Here is a 15062-nt window from a genome sequence, read left to right as displayed (position 1 = left end):
TTTTGGGTTTACTATCAATTTTAGCATTAATCTCAGTGCTTGCCCTATATAGGTGGCTTGTACTATGCTGCAAGTTGGAAATTGGACTATAATTTCTTATCATTAAGAAAAGTTTTAAGAGATAATAAAGTTTTAAAGAAGTTGGAAAAATCCAACAACCAAGTCATTGACTCGACTTAATTTAGTAAACATAATTAATTTAATAATATGATTACAAAACTAGGCAACAATAGAAAATAAATAGAACTATATATATATATCAACTTAAAAAATAAACAATTGTCAATATTATAAAAAGATATTCTCTTAATATTGGATAACGAAGCAAAAATTAAATGAGAATGTGATAATCCATATAAAACAAAATGAAAAAAATAAATTCAAAGCTTATTACCAAAATAATATATTCAAAGCTTAATTTCCAACAAATCAACTGAGGAAAAATAAAACTGAAAGAAAAATCAAATTAAAAAAAAAACGACATAAGTTCACCTAGGTCAACCAACCTAATACATGTAAATGAAAATTAAATAAAACAATGAAGCTCAAATATCAAAAAGCACAATATTGAAGGGCAAAACTGTAAAAAAAAATCCAATCTTAAAAAACAACAAAAATAAAGACATGAGTCAACCTAAGTTAATTCGTTAAGACCCAAGACATAATATCAAGATAATTTCATAGAAAAGAAATGAAAAAAATCATGAAGCTTAATCCCTAACTAATCCAATATTGAAGGATGAAATTTTAAAAAAAAAACCTAAAAAAGATTGAAGTCAACGCAGGTTAATCTTCAAAACCCATGACTCATGTCATGAAGTCGGAACCAACCCTATACAAAGTAAACCTAAAAAAAACATGAAGCCAAATCCTCCATAAACAAATTATCAATGGATGAAATTGAAAAAAAAATCCAATTAAAAAAATAAAAAAACAAACAACAATCAAAATAATAACTAAATTTGATATAAAAATTAAATGAATCTAAATGTTGACAAATAAAATTAAATAAAAAAAATTCAAAACAAATACATAACAATAAATAAAAAAAAACCAGATTTTATATTAAAAAAAAAAAATTGTACTACTTTTAATTTTTGCAGGCTAGTACAATTCCCAATTAAAAAAAGAGAAAAATAATGAGGAGGAGAAGGTAAAAAGTTCATCGAGGATAACTGCTCAGCACACACCACGCCATCAAGAAATTGCGACACGAGGATATGAACACTGTCGTTGAAGTCACCATTTGTCCGACAAGAGATGCTGCAAGAACCGCCTGAACATCGTCAACGCCTTTCACTTGAACGCGCATGCCAGCTAATTTTTATATTGAAATCCACAAAAATTGCATCAAAGTATAAACCCACAACTTTTCAATGATTTCCAGGTGCTTTCTGCAATGCAAATCTAAAGTCTAAACCCGCAGATTTCCCTGTCATAGGGTTAGATTTTTCTATTGAAACCTTCAGAACAACACCTGACAAAATATAGCGATAACAACAAAGAAAAAACCATACAATAACATAATAATCCATGGCAAAAAGTCCACCAATTCACCAGCCCTCCTGATCTCAAACCAACAAGTAAGACTTTTCACAGTCAATCTGGAACTCGATTTGAATAAGAAGAGTTCCAAATAAATAAATAAATTACAATGTTTTTTTGTATAAAAAATTATCAGATTGTTGTTTTTGAATGATTTTAAGGTGCTGGTATTAAAAATGAAAAAAATCTAATGTATTTTTTATTAAAATATACCTTGTACCTTGCATTAAAATAATACCATCAAACACTAACAGACTATAAAAATATTACAGCAACTCACAACTCGATCCCTTGAAGAGGTATGGCTTAGCCAATGACCATCTTGCTGTGGTCTTATTTTTAATGGCCACATTTCATTCAACGAATAGAGACACAGATCAGAATCAAAAGTCCAGTCCAAGTTTCAATCTTCATGCCCTTTCGTGGCTCTTTTGGCTTGTGCAAGATCACCACGTTCTTGCTGTCATCTGGTTATTGGGTCACCTACTGAGGACATTGCTAGGTCACAGCTGCTTGCATTTCTTAGAACTCCAACCTCAAAGTTTATCCAAGTATGAAAAAGACGGGCGACCTTTTTTATCTTCTATAAAACAATGGCATGGCTAGCTGTGGTGACCCTCCCCTTGAGTGACACCATTGCTTGCGGTGACCATATGATCGCATTGCATGGCCACATTTTCATGTCTTGTTCTTGCTAATACCAGAAGGAGCTTGCCAGTTGTGACTCCTCAACCCAGGTCGAGACGCTTTGTATACAACCGTTCTACTATCTGCCTCGCCACCACCACGTTGCATGCACACTAGTGCTGTGATCCTTCCTCTTCCCTCCATCTAAATATGGAAAAGAGAGGAGAGAACCGTTCTACCACCACCACATGGCACGGACTTGGTTTTATACATTGGTGCTATGCTTCCTTTTACCTCCGTCTAAATAAGAAAAAGAAAAGAGAGAAAATGGTTGCGTTTGTGGGATTTTTCAAAGTGGAAAATTCTTTATTCGTGTATCAACGTAGAAAGTTCTGATTGGATTTCTTTTCCAATTAGAATTCAATTATTTTTTATTTAGATTCATGCACAAAATTCATAATAAAGAAAATATTTTGTGAGCTTTGACATATTTTAGTCAATAATTTGAAGATCTTGTTCTTATCTGTAAAGCCCTTAATTCTTTGAGTGGTGTCTTGTTAGCAGAACAAAATTACTATTTATCGTAAAAAACATTTTTCTATTTTTCAATCTTCTTCTCTCTTTTTTTCAGTTCTTTTAAACTAGCTCTTTGATCTATGACTATAATAGTTGTAATGGTGGCTAGAAAATAAATCTTTGATTCATAAAAATATATTAAAATAACTGTTACAAATATTATAAATTTTTGACAGAACACAACACCCTTGGTTGGTGACATGTCAAACTACGTCACCTGCGGGTAACAGCCTTATTCGCCGTTGCTTCCTTCTTGAAGACCTTCTCTTCATTCTTCAATTTTGCCGCTTCCTTGATCCTCTCTTCATTATAAATACAAGGAAAAGAGAGAAATGGCTTCATGAGTATAAAATCTTGAGTTTTTCTTCTTTCTAGAAATGGCTTCTTTCAATGTTTCTTCTTGCCCTTCAACAATCACAAGAGCAGCTCGCTCTGGTTCCCAGTAAGTTTTTTTATTAGTTTTTTATGCTTATTTTCGTGTTTTGACGGCTCTCTTAATGGCTTAACGTGTTAAAGTTTTCTACTTTTGGTTTTGTCTTCTCTTTTTTTATTTACATTTGTTTTGAAGGGTGAATGGTTTTCCATTTTGGTTGTGCAATCTAGAGAGCACCGGTGTTTGGATCAGTTGAACCTTGTGTTTGATTTTATATTTGTGTTTAAGAACTTGGTTTTTTCTGTTTTTCCTTATGGTGTGCTTAGATCAAGAGCTTTTCGTCGTGTTTGATTTTAGAAGAGGAGCTAAAGAAAGGATAGGAATGATTGTGTTGACTGCTAATGTCTGAGATTACTTGAAAAGAATCGAAATTCTTTATTGGTCATTCCGGTGACTGTATAGGATAGTTGACATGAATAATACTCTATCATGATTCAAAGTTCTGATTTTTTTGTTGCACTTCTTAGCAATCCAGTGTAGTATATGCATGTTGCAGCTTGATTAGTTTATTGTTTTGGGTTTTGAAATTTGTGATTATATGAAATTCTCAGCATAATGGCCATGCTCTGTCTATTGTTTCTTGGTATTTAAAGTAGTTATTGAGCGATATCTATGTGTAGGGCATGCAGGAACTTCAGATTGTTTAATGGATTACATGGTGTGAATTCATTTTCTGCAAATGGGAATGCATTGAATTTGGCATTGATCCGGCTGGATGGTAGTAAATCATCTTTTGGTATTAAGGGTGTTAGCAAAACTCGAGCCTCGCTGATATCTGGTGATGAGCTTCTGTCCTATTCCAATGGCAATGGTGTTGTTGCAAAGAGTGCTCTTCTAGATAATGGCTCTGTTGGGGGTGACTTACAGCCTGAGGCAGTAGCATTTGGACCCCTATCAGTGGATAATGCTTTCAATGGTAATGATGACCGTCAATTGGATCGCCCCTCAGAAGGGTTTTCTTCCATCCCTGACGCCATTGAAGATATTCGCCAAGGAAAGGTAGTTTTTTCCTGGATTTTGTTGGTAGTTTATAGTAGCATTTTCATGCCTCGTTGCTTCATAAAGATTTTTCATTACCGGTTTTCATTGCAGGTTGTAGTGGTTGTAGATGATGAAGACAGAGAAAATGAAGGGGATCTCGTTATGGCAGCAGAGCTGGCAACACCTGAAGCTATGGCGTTTATTGTAAAGCATGGCACTGGAATCGTTTGTGTGAGCATGAAAGGTGAAGATCTGGACAGGTTACAGCTTCCTTTGATGGTTAGGCACAATGAAAATGATGAAAAACTTCGTACAGCTTTCACTGTCACTGTGGTATGTACTTTTCTGGCTTTGAGATTTCATATCTAGAATATTGAGTCTCTCTTGTCAACATCGTTTGTGAATTGTGAGGATTGCAGTTCACCAGAAATATAATAAATTTCTTCATTTCACTAGAAGTATATGAACGCCCTGTATTTAATCGTTTTAGCCTTGGAAAACACTTTCTTTGTAGAATGATATATTTGAAAAGTATATAAAATGATTATATGCAAAAGAATGTTAGAATTTTGATGTGATGTTTCTGTTACCACAATAATAAAATAGTTCATTGCTCTACTTTCTGCAAAGCTTTACATTCAATGGTTTCTTCTCTGTCATGACAGAGGTTCTTAAAGTCATTAGCAGTCATTTCCAGACATGTTTAGCTACACAAAGATATTATTACTAATTCATCTTCTTGTACACTTCACCGTCATGGTTCTCAATTTTTCTTTTGCCCGCAAACGACGTTTTATTAGGATGCTAAACATGGTACAACAACTGGGGTTTCGGCTAATGATAGGGCAACAACAGTGTTAGCTCTTGCATCCAAAGATTCAAAACCTGACGATTTCAACCGCCCAGGCCACATTTTTCCATTGAGGTATAGGGAGGGTGGTGTTCTGAAACGAGCTGGACACACAGAAGCTTCGGTTGATCTTGCCGTTCTAGCTGGATTGGATCCTGTTGCAGTTCTGTGTGAGGTTGTAGACGATGATGGCTCCATGGCTAGATTACCGAAGCTTCTTCAATTTGCAGAGAGGGAGAACTTGAAAATTATATCTATAGCTGATTTAATCAGGTAAAGTGTTTCCATCTTCCTTCTTCTGTAAGAGCTTTATGGTATCATCATCATCACACAAGTGATTCTGTGGTAATGTCAGTTAACTGAAATACTATAATTGACAGGTATAGAAGGAAGACAGATAAGTTGGTAGAGTATGCTTCTGCTGCTCGGATACCTACAATGTGGGGACCATTCACAGCTCATTGTTACAAGTCAATCTTGGATGGCATTGAGCATGTTGCAATGGTGAAGGTGAGCAATTATCATAATTTAGAGATCCAAACTCACAAATGTAACCCGAGTTGGGAAACTAATTGTGGTCATTTTCTTACAGCAGAAGACTAACTTCTTGCAAGGTTTTTGTGCTGTTGTGGCTACATTTCCCTTCAAACTTTTAAATGTCTTATAGAAATAGGATCGGGGGAAGGTATCTGAACCCCATGATATCCAATTGTTAGAATTATTATGATGTAGAATAGATTCTCTGGAAAGAACCTTTTCTAAACGAGTTTGAGACCACATCTTGAAAGAAATGGAAATGGAAGAATGAACTTTAAACCATGGAGGAGGTCTCCATGCTGAGCAGGTTTCACTGGAAGCTAGCTAATTCATAGCTTAATGTAGTTTGGTTGTTAGAGCAGGAATACCTACACACACAAACACGCTCATGCAATCCTTCAGTCAACATATGATTTCGCTTACAGTCAATAATGCAGAGAATGGGGAGTCGAATGTTTTCAATTTTCTGGTTTTTGAAACGCGAGAAGTCAGATATTTGGTTGTGCAGAGGCAAAAATGAAAGCAATTGTTATTTTACTTTTCCAGCTAGATAGAGTTTCTAAGTTCAAACACCAATTTTCAAACCTTACACAAAAAGAACTCCTTTTAAGTATTTCATACTTTCAAACTGTCAAAGAATCATCTCAACCTAAAAACCTAAGCTTTTAAGTAAAATTTCAGGATATAATTTATATTATTCTCTAACACACCCCCTCAAGTGAAAGCCCTTTGAGGTTGAAACTTGCACAGGCCCACATTACCATGTGCTTAATTTTTATCAAATAAATAAAAATAGTGAGATTCGAGCTCATGACCGTTTAGTCATCAAGGCTCTGATACCATGTTAAAGAACCATCTCAACCCAATAGCTTAAATTTTTAAGTAAAGTTCAGGATATGATTTATATTATTCTCTAACACAAGCTATTTTTATGGTCTACACAGGGTGACATTGGAGATGGGGAGGATGTTCTTGTGAGGGTGCATTCAGAATGCCTCACAGGAGATATATTTGGATCTGCTAGATGTGAATGTGGGAATCAGCTGGCTCTTGCAATGCAGCAGATCGAAGCTGCTGGCAGAGGTGTTTTGGTCTATCTCCGGGGGCATGAAGGGCGAGGCATTGGTTTGGGTCATAAACTCCGTGCATACAACCTCCAAGAGGATGGACGTGATACCGTGGAGGCAAATGACGAGCTAGGGCTGCCTGTTGATTCACGAGAATATGGCATTGGCGCCCAGGTATGCCCTAAACCACACAAAATGAAAGCATTCCATTTGTAACTCCAGGCTTTCATGAACCGTATCCCATGATCAAACTGAGGTGATAAAGGCAGCTGTGTTTTCTCCTAATCTTACTCCTCTGCATCCAGAGGTTTCAATCCTAGTTTCATCATGTAAATATGAACCACTTGGTTCAACCCATTGGCCCCTACCCTTTAACCATCTCAAGACACTAATCTCCACATGATGGAAATGAGTGTGGATCAACAAAAATGCAGGGGATCTGGCAAACCACCTCGATACCATCTAGGGTTGCTGTTTTCCTCTTTTGTTTTTCGTAAGGTCAGAATAGCATGACATCAATGGAATTTCCTTGCAGATGTTACGAGATCTGGGTGTCCGAACAATGAAGTTGATGACAAACAACCCTGCAAAGTACATCGGGCTCAAGGGTTATGGATTGGCAGTTGCAGGAAGAGTTCCGCTATTAACTCCCATCACAAAGAACAGCAAGAGACAGCAGTGGCAGTGATAATGGCAATGGAAATGGTAAATCCAGCGTCGACATTCCACCTGGTGTTGCTTCAGACAGCCAGGAGTCAATTATGAGGTTCCAGTTGGGTTCTTTAACATGACAGAACGGCAAAATCATGAATTGGATTATGAAAAGAGCATGGATTCTTTCGTTGTACTCAACTCAAAATCAAAAACTATGATTACATTGCTTTGCGAGAGAGAAATTCAATGTCTTAGCGAGTGTAATGAACAGCCATTCATTCTTTGTTTAATGTGTAAAGTAGACAGAACAAAATAAATCTCATTTAATGCATTTGTAACTTGATCATTGTAAGGAAGTTGAAGCGATCCTTCTTGTTCACATGAAAACATGCGAGGCAAACTCATCTAATTCCTGCAAAACAATCATTTATTATGCAGCTCAGTTTAAACCTAAAGAGATGTTACCCACAACAGCAATTCTCCCATGAAAAAGTTTTTTGGTTGAGTGTGTCACTAAACTGTTAAAAAAAGTTATTCATGAACCCAAGAAAAGAAAAATAGAACTCATGGCAACGTATTGTGCAGCGTTTTCTTGATTATGGATAGGGTTCTTCATGTCCGGTTTGATTTGGCTTTAAACAACTAACCAAATCAAGATATATTAATTTTAAAAAATATAAACCAGACTGGAACTAAAACCAATTCAAACTAAATTGGTTCATTTCAATCAAGGCTAGTTTTTATTATAAACTGAAATCCCAATCCTAAACTTGAGGGATTTGATTTACAAAGGTTCAAAAAAAAAAAAAAAAAAAGAGTAAAGAGTACAAAGAACAAGTGCAATCATTAAATTATATTAATTTTTAAAACAAAACCAAACCAAACTAGTAAATTTAATAATTTTAAAAATCAATTTAATTAATTTTTTTTGATTTGATGTTTTTAATTAATTTTTTTTATTTTATCAATTTTATCAATTAAATAGCTTTTTGAACACCCAAGATTTTAAAATATTTTTTAACTAGTTTTATATTATTATACTACTTCTATTTTAAAAAAACTTGGGTATCATTATAGATCGTGGAACCGATCATATAATCAATGAAGCTCATTTTTTTTTCTTTTTCTTTTTCTTTTTTTTTTTTTTTCAATTCAACACCCTATTTTTTTCTTTCTCTTTCCATTTTTTTTTTTTTTAATTTTATCCTCATAATTTTTTTACTAATTGTTTGAATTATCTTTAAATCAATCAAGTCTACAAAGTTATATTAGAACAATTTTTTACATATTTAATTTTAAACTTGAGTTAAGTGAGAAATTGAGTTGAGAGGTTTTTTATGTTACTTTTATTATTATTATTATTAATTTCATTCTCAAATATTTTTTACCAATTAATCAAAATGTTTTTGGATCAGTCAGGTTGAATGGGTTAAGTCAGGATAACTCTTATACTATTTGATTTTACATGCAGGTTAGACAGATAGTCGAATTAGAAAATTTCAAAGCTGATATGTTAGGTTAGCTTAATAAAAATACCGAATAGTTCTCTATAACCTGGATATTTTTTGTTATATTAAAAAAAAATCTAATCTGCAACCTATTCCTTTAAAGTAGAAATAAACTAAAAGATTAAGGTTTTTCTATCCATCAATTATAACCTCTTTCACATTACTGTTTGTAGCCAAGTTTTTCCTTTCATAGTCCCTTAGTTTTTTACTATTTTATAATGCAGTCATTCATTTAATTTTAGATTTATATATATATATATATATAAGAGATTGCTTTCTACTTTACTATACTATAGTACTAGATAATTGGTTTGTCGTTATACTATAGGTTGGGTAAAAAAAAAATTAATGTAAGAAAAATATATAGGTGTTGTTAATGTTTTTCTAATTAAAAAAATTTAACAATATGAGAATTGATTTAGTGTGACTCGATCATTTTGGAGAGTTCAAAGACAATCTAGATAGCTAGTAAAAAAATAGTTTTAGTCAAAATAACTATTTTAATATGAGATTTTTTTAATAAATATTTAAACGACAACATATTAATTAATTTAGGTCAATCAAAGTTAACCTATCAATCTATATACCGAGTCATAAAATCATAATAACCTCAAAGAAAACAAAAAAAAAATTATAAAACTCAATTTTCAATAAATTTAATGTTAAAAAATAAAACTAAAAAAATTAATTAAAAAAAAAACCTAAAAAATAATTTGAATCAATCCGGGTTAATATGTCAAATCGCAACCTGAATCATGAGATTAATATAACCCAATAGAAAGTAAAATGAAAAAACATTATGAAGGTTAGTCCTTAATTAACCCAATTTTAAAAAAAGTTAAAAAAAAATTAATTAAAAAAAAACATAAAAAAACAACCTGAGTCAACCAAGGTTAACTTACCAAACCCGTTACCTGAGTCATGAGATGAGGATAACCATATAGAAAGTATACCGAAACAAATCATGAAACATAATTCTCAATTAATTCAATATTGAATAATAAAATTAAAAAAAAATAAATTAAAAAAAAAAAAACTTGAATCAACTTAGTTAAACTTGTTAAATTTGTTGTCCGGATCATAAGTTTGTGATGAACTCATAAAAAGTAAATTGAAATGGTTATAAAACTCAACCCTTAATAAATATAAAGTTGAAAGATGAAATTGAGATTGAAAAAAAAATATAAATAAGAAAAAAAAACATTATTTCAATAAATAGTACTATATAAAAAGAGATAAAATAAAAACCATTCTCTTTTAGTTTTTTTAAGTTAATGTTAATGTAATTTAGTTGTGAGGTTAAGAAGACAAATAGTCATAGTGTATTTATATAAAAATTTTGTATGGTTTCTATACTTATATTTCTACTGATAATGAACTGTAATTTAAATGGTATTAGTTTCCACTATTTTCTTGAGAATCTTTAGTTCAAAGTCTATTTATAGCAAGTGAATTAGCCAAATCATGTGTACCAAAAAAAAAGATAAATTATGAGGAGCATCTTATAATTTGATTTTTTAATTTTTATTTTAGAATTAAGTTTCTAAATATTAATTTTTGCAATTTAAATTTTGAAGGCGAGTAACATTATATATCCTCGAGAGTTAGCACCAGAAAAATCAAAAATATATATATTTATTTATAAAGTTGTTATTATATTTGAAATAATTATTAAAGTGTCCCTAAGGTCTAAAAAAAATTCTACCAAAAAAAATGAAAAAAACAAAAGTGAAAGAGAGAAAGCAAGAGGAAACAAAGAAAAGAAAAGGTAAAAAAAAGGCAGTCCTTCTCTCCTGTTTTTGGTACCAAATCCAACTCCACCATTAATCACTCTACGAGGTTCTACAGCTGTCTTCCTTCCCACATTACCATATAATTTTGGGTACTTTTGTCTTTTAATAATATAATGGTCCATCGCAATTTAAAACCTTGTTTATTTTTACATCTTAAAATTTTATTTTTATATTATTATTTGATTCACTGATATTAAAAATAATTTTTTTAAAAAAAATATATTATTTTAATATATTTCTGAATGGAAAGTATTTTAAAAAGCAATCACAACCACACTTCCAATCAGACCCATTCTCCTCAAATTATTTTGATATAATTTTGGGTCTTTGTTTCTTTTAATGGTGTCTTTAGAATGGTCCATCACAGTTTATTAAAGGAAAAAACTTGTAATGAGAAAAAGTTTCATCGAGGTGGGGGGTGGTGCCACATGACACGGCCATACTTTAAAATTGCTTGGGTTATAATGCTAAATATGTTATTTATTCTTCCACTAGCATATATATATATTTTTTTTTTTTTTTTTTTTTTTTTTGTGAGGTGTTGTTTGTGCTTTAAAAAAGATTGTACCTTAAAAAATCACACCTCCAAATCAAATATATATTAAACCCTCCATTTAGCATTTAAATGATTTAAAGCTAAGGGAATGTATGGCTTAGAGTTGTGAGTGATTTGTTTTTTTATGAAATTCACATAAAATATATATATATATATATTTTACTTTTATAAGGTGTCTTTTATGCTTTAAAAAAATTATACCTTAAAAACGCAACCAAACCAAACATCCCCCACCACACACAATAACCTAAATCAATGGCGAGTGGAGCCTTTTTAAAAGATAAAATTGACCTTGTTACTTTAATTAGGACCTTGCTTCTAGGCCAGAGAACACCTATTATAACAGGACGTGAGTTTAGATAAAATTAGCACGAAGAGAAAGAATAAGTTGTGTGATAATAATTATTTGTAATATTTTAATATATACAATAATGTTATTGTAATTTCATTAATTTTTAAAATTTATTTTGATTTAAAATGTAAAATATAATATTTAAAAAATCGATTTTTAAATAAAAAAAAATAATCAAATTATGAGATACTTAGAGTAATTTTTAAATAAAAAAAAAAACTAACCGAGAAATAGATGCGCTGTCCTTTAATAAATCTTACTTAATAAATTTATTTCCAAATAATGTCCACGCGGCACCCTACGCGAACACGCTTTCCTTTTTCCGACCGTTAGCACATGGCAAAAGTTCTCTAATTACCTTTACTGTCCAAATTTCTCCGACTTTGAAAACTCCTACGTGCGTGTACGCTCCTGATTCATTTGACAGCTGTATTAAAACCGTCCGATTGCTTGCTTGGCCACCAACCCAAAAGGACCTAAAACCGTGTTTTTTCCTAATCTTCAAGCTGACGCTGAAAATACAGATTATTAACAATTTTATTTAATTCATAATTGATAAATATTAGGATATTATTTAAATTTACTTATTATATGCCTCTCTTCTTTTTACGATATTAAGATTTCTTATATTGCAGTTTACTAATGTTTGATAGATTTTTAGTAACTTTTACACTTTTAAATAGATAATAATAATCAAATATTATCTTAAAATATAGTTTATGAATTATGAATTTAATGATAATAATATTGTATTAGAATTTTAATAATCATATTCAAAAAACAAAATCTAATTATAGCAATATAGCCTTCATTTACTTATACACATGGTAAGACCTACATCATTTCTTCTTTTTATTTTTGAAAATGAAAATATTTCTACAATATTGAGGAATTATTAGTACCCTATAATAAAATTTTGATTTCAAAGCTGGGTTTTTTATTAAAAAAAAAAAAATAATTAGTATTGATATTAAATTAATACAAAACATATTACTATCATTACATCACTTAAAGAAATTAAAAAAAAAAAAAAAAAGAAGAAATTAAACTATAATTACAATTTTATTCATAATAATACATTCCAATTTAAAAAAAAATTACCGTTAATCTCCCTCGAAATTCGTGTCAAAAAAATAAAAAAAACCCTTGTAAGAAAAAAACAATAATCCAACGGCTCTTAAATTAACCAGAAGTGAACCTCTCTCTCTCTCTCTCTCCAAACCCCTATATATACCCTCTCCATCCTCTGCTTCTTCTCGCACTTCACCATACAAGCAAATCTCTCTCTCTCTCTCTCTCTCTCTCTCTCTCTCTCTCTCTCTCTCTCAGCTTATCACAGCCATTATCTTCCTTGCTTCTCTCTCATAACTCTTCAAGAAATGGCTGGAAACAAGAGCATTGTTTTCTTGATGCTAATCACATTCCTAGTGAGCTCCACAATTGCACAATCTCCAGCATCCTCCCCTGCAACCTCACCCTCCAAATCACCACGAAAAGCCTCTGCCCCAGCACCAAGCACCGTGAAGCCACCGGCATCTGCACCTTCACCTTTGACAACTCCACCACCCAGTGCAGATGCACCATCCCCCGTCACCACCACCTCTCCTCCTTCTCCTCCTACAGAGACCGCTCCTTCATCTTCCCCAACTGGTGTCCCAACTTCTACTATCTCTGACACTCCAGCTGCAGCTCCCGGCCCCAACAGCGGTGCCGTTTTGAACAGATTTGCTTTCGGTGGATCTGTCGCTGTCGGTGTTTTCGCTGCCGTTTTGGTGCTTTAAAGTGGAGAGAATTTAGGCTTATATTTGCGCTATCAATTTTAATCTAATATATTTTATCCTGATTACATTGCTTTATTTATTTGTACTTATTATATTATTTATTCAATTAAAGAGATTTTTATCATCTTTGGTGTGGTTGCTAGTTTATTTATTTACCTTCAAAAGCAATTGTTTCTCCTGAAATTAACTAAATCAAGAATATTCTCTAATGGAATTGAACGAGATGATAAATAATTATGATACTTAAATGAAACTATTAATTAAATTCCATGACCCACTTCGCAATATTGCAATTTGATCCTTGTTTTTTAGGTATATTTTCATTTGGGACACGCCTGTGCACTTTTATTTTTGCTATTGATTTCTCGTTCTTCAAATTTGCAACTTCGATATAATGAGTTTGTGTATCAATGCCCTGAGATTCTAGAAGCAATGTGTTCAAAACTTCAAATAACTCATAGTGAGTCAGTGAACCAACTCAGTAGTTGTTTATTTTTTGGGTTAAAACAACCAATTTAAAATGAAACTTACCCCAAGCTAGAAAAGTATTGGTTTATTCTATGAGAAGAGTTCTTTTGACATTTTTATTATTCGAGATTGTCATAATCCAATTTTTGATCTTTTTATTTTTATTATTTAAAAAAAATGATGAAAAAAAAATAAAAATAAAATAAATTAAGAATGAATTAAAATTTAAGTTAAGGGCAACATGATTTGAAGTTTAAAAATTTAATTAAACTCTTGACTAGTTTAATTAATTAAATCAAAAGCTTAATTGAGGAATTGATTTAATTAAAATTTAGATTATGTTAATTAATGAAATCAAGAGTTTAATTGAAAAGGTGATGAGTTTGAGTACCTAATTAAACTTTAATTTAATTAATTAAAGGAATCAGGGGTTTAATTGAACAAATACCAAAGTTTGGAGCTTATTCAAAGAAAAATTGCTAGAAAATTAAAGTCAAATTGAATAGTACAGAAATCCAGGACTGTTGTGTAAATAGTGTCAGGGATTCAAATTGAATTTAATCCAAGTGCACAATTGAAAATTAATTATTATTGATTAAGGTTCAAATTGTTGAGTTTAAAACGTTTAGGGACCAAAATGAAAATTTGTCATGTCTCCCCAGGATACCAATGACACCGTTTGGAGGCACTGTTCATCATCCCTTCATTGTCGCGTGGAGATAGCCGATTCAACAGGGAAATCCCAATGCATCCGATCCAAATCATGACCATGTCTTCTGCCAGGATTGCCACGATCACGTTCGTGAAGAGGATGGTTTTTGGAGGTTTCTGGCCTTATTGAAAATAACAGAGAAGGGGTTTCGAGAGCTAAAAAAACAGAGCAGAAATACAGAGTAAAAAAACAAAAATTCAACGAGGGGGAAGGGGCCATCAACCAGCAGACCTGGTGCTTAGACCACCATCATCTTCGTCTTGAACAAAGAAGATCGGTGTATCCAGAGCCAGGTAAGTAAGTTTCTCTTTCACCGCTTTTCATTTTAATTCAACTGTACACTCTCAATCATTTCTCTTTATCAGCTAATGCACGCGTGCGTGCTTCATGTTGCCCAGCCGGGTCACTGGCTTGGGCCGGGCCCAACCCAATTCAAAAAAAGTAAAAAATATATATGCATAAATAAAATTATATAAATTTATTAGTTTATTTACTGACGCCAGAGTCTGAAATAAAAATATCGGTTTAAATTTATATTATTTTTATTCGTTGTATTTTATTTTATTTAGCTAGAAAAATAAAAGATTGTGGACTCGTAAAAATAAATTTATTATTATTTATT

At 32.0% G+C, this 15062-nt stretch overlaps 2 protein-coding genes across 2 annotated transcripts; both read left to right on the top strand.

Moving 5' to 3' along the window:
• The first annotated feature begins 2830 nt into the window (after window positions 1-2830).
• LOC118048725 (bifunctional riboflavin biosynthesis protein RIBA 1, chloroplastic) lies at window positions 2831-7634 on the top strand. The gene is made up of 7 exons (XM_035058528.2): window positions 2831-3190; window positions 3802-4180; window positions 4274-4495; window positions 4963-5285; window positions 5393-5522; window positions 6494-6790; window positions 7152-7634. The coding sequence occupies exons 1-7, from the start codon at window positions 3126-3128 to the stop codon at window positions 7302-7304; spliced, it is 1569 nt and encodes a 522-aa protein (XP_034914419.1). The 5' UTR covers window positions 2831-3125; the 3' UTR covers window positions 7305-7634.
• Window positions 7635-12736: 5102 nt separating this feature from the next.
• On the top strand, window positions 12737-13384 carry LOC118048724 (uncharacterized). The gene has a single exon (XM_035058527.2). The coding sequence runs from the start codon at window positions 12859-12861 to the stop codon at window positions 13258-13260; it is 402 nt and encodes a 133-aa protein (XP_034914418.1). The 5' UTR covers window positions 12737-12858; the 3' UTR covers window positions 13261-13384.
• The last annotated feature ends 1678 nt before the right edge of the window (window positions 13385-15062 follow it).

The sequence above is a fragment of the Populus alba genome, chromosome 17, assembly GCF_005239225.2.
Source record: "Populus alba chromosome 17, ASM523922v2, whole genome shotgun sequence".
Taxonomy (NCBI): Eukaryota; Viridiplantae; Streptophyta; class Magnoliopsida; order Malpighiales; family Salicaceae; genus Populus; species Populus alba.
Note: the sequence above shows the minus strand (reverse complement) of the source record. Positions and strands in the feature narration are given on the sequence as shown.